The following is a 1,692-nucleotide window of genomic DNA, read 5'->3' as shown; positions in this document are numbered from 1 at the left end:
TTTCGACATCCATGTTGCATGTGGTTGAAATCGGTTCATTTTTAGATATTGCTACTAAAAAGGCCAATATTTTATTATACGAAATTGAACAATGACTTGTACTTATTGGGTTTTGGCCCAAATCGGATCATATTTCGATATAACTGCTTTGGGACATAAGTTATGCAATTATCACCGTATTTTGATGAAAGGTGGTTTACATATATACCCGAGGTGGTGGGTATCCAAAATTCGGCCCGGCCGAACTTAACGCCTTTTTACTTGTTTAGTATAATTCTGATATCAAGTGCTTCGAAGTATTTAAAGGGTAGCCTTGCATGAATTTGACATCGTTATTGAGAAAAATGCATTTCCTAACAACTGCAGCCATTTTAATGGCCTCTGCACTTTTGGCTGTACATGGGGCATCAAAAAGCAACAAATGTGACATAGCCTGTTTGCAGTATGTTGATCCCGTTTGCGGCTATCTTATCGATCCGAGATCAAAGAACATGAAGAGATGTACCTTTGGCAATAGCTGTTTCTTGGATTTACACAAATGTCAGACCAAAGAAAGTAAGTCATCAATCACAATAGTAACTTAGGTGAAACTATGAATTTTTATAACTGAAACAAATTAGTAATTTAAAACAGAATTATATATGAATGTCGAAATCTTCGCAACTGAAAAATGTTAATTTACTGATTTTATTTATATACAAATTTTTAATGTTATTATCATTTTATTTATCTTCTTAATCAGAGTGGACAAGTCAGCGGGGAAAATGTGAATCCGAAATCGGTTGTCAAAAAGTAAGGAAAGGATAATGGATATTTTGCAATGGAACGCCTCAATTTTGATTAACCTATTGTGCCTTTAACTGAACTTTTAATAAAACAAACATTCTCCAGATGAAGAAATTTACGATTATGTAAATTTATTTTCTTTTTCTTCTCTTCTCTTCTCTTGTTATATAAAAACAACAACTAGCTAACAAAAAGGTATTAAGTTTGGCCGGACCGAACCTTGGATACATATCACCACGGTTTCAGCTCAATATGCTCATTGTTTTTTTTTTTTTTTTTTTTTTTTTTAATTCATTTTTATTAATGCTTTCTATCTTAGTATAGATATTTACATTATTATCGACATTATTTTGTATATTATAATTACTAATGGTGCCAACCCAGTGGTTGGCCCACGTATAAAATTTATTTATGCATCATTAAAGTGGAGTTAAAAATTTACAGTAGGTCTTGCGGTGCTTTTCTTTTGAGCCGCTTAAATGTTTCAGTGTTCCTCATCAGGTTTGTTGCTATTGGGTTTGGATGTTGTTGAATTCTCAATTTATAATTTTGGAGTTGTGACAATACTTCTTCCTGGACAGTTTTTATATTTAATTCCTCGTGTAGTCGCTTATTAGTTATGTAGTATGGTGCACCTGCAATTTTGCGTAATGTTTTTGATTGTAGTTGCTGTAGTAGTTTGATTGTTGTATGTGAAGCGGTTCCCCATAGCTGGATACCGTATGTCCAGATTGGTTTTATAATGCATTTGTATATAAGTATCTTATTTTCTAAGGATAACTTGGAATTTGGTCCAATCAGAAAATTCATTTTTTGTAGTTGTATATCACAAGCTTTTCTTTTTATTTTTATGTGCGTTTTCCAAGTTAGTTTCTTGTCCAAGTATAGTCCCAGATATTTCGCCTC

The 1,692-nt window shown here is 32.7% G+C and overlaps 1 protein-coding gene across 1 annotated transcript; it reads left to right on the top strand.

The window, feature by feature from the left end:
• Positions 1 to 306: 306 nt before the first annotated feature.
• LOC106089862 (uncharacterized) lies at positions 307 to 883 on the top strand. The gene is made up of 2 exons (XM_013255854.2): positions 307 to 555; positions 743 to 883. Exons 1-2 carry the CDS (start codon positions 318 to 320, stop codon positions 805 to 807), a joined length of 303 nt encoding a protein of 100 aa, XP_013111308.2. The 5' UTR covers positions 307 to 317; the 3' UTR covers positions 808 to 883.
• The last annotated feature ends 809 nt before the right edge of the window (positions 884 to 1,692 follow it).

Source organism: Stomoxys calcitrans, chromosome 2, assembly GCF_963082655.1.
Source record: "Stomoxys calcitrans chromosome 2, idStoCalc2.1, whole genome shotgun sequence".
NCBI lineage: Eukaryota > Metazoa > Arthropoda > Insecta > Diptera > Muscidae > Stomoxys > Stomoxys calcitrans.
Note: the sequence above shows the minus strand (reverse complement) of the source record. Positions and strands in the feature narration are given on the sequence as shown.

Bases quoted from the DNA above. Each gene is read 5' to 3' on its own strand.
- LOC106089862 (XM_013255854.2), top strand. From the start codon at position 318: ATGAATTTGACATCGTTATTGAGAAAAATGCATTTCCTAACAACTGCA. The intron at 556-742 runs GTAAGTCATCAA...CTTCTTAATCAG, and splicing joins CAAATGTCAGACCAAAGAAA to AGTGGACAAGTCAGCGGGGA.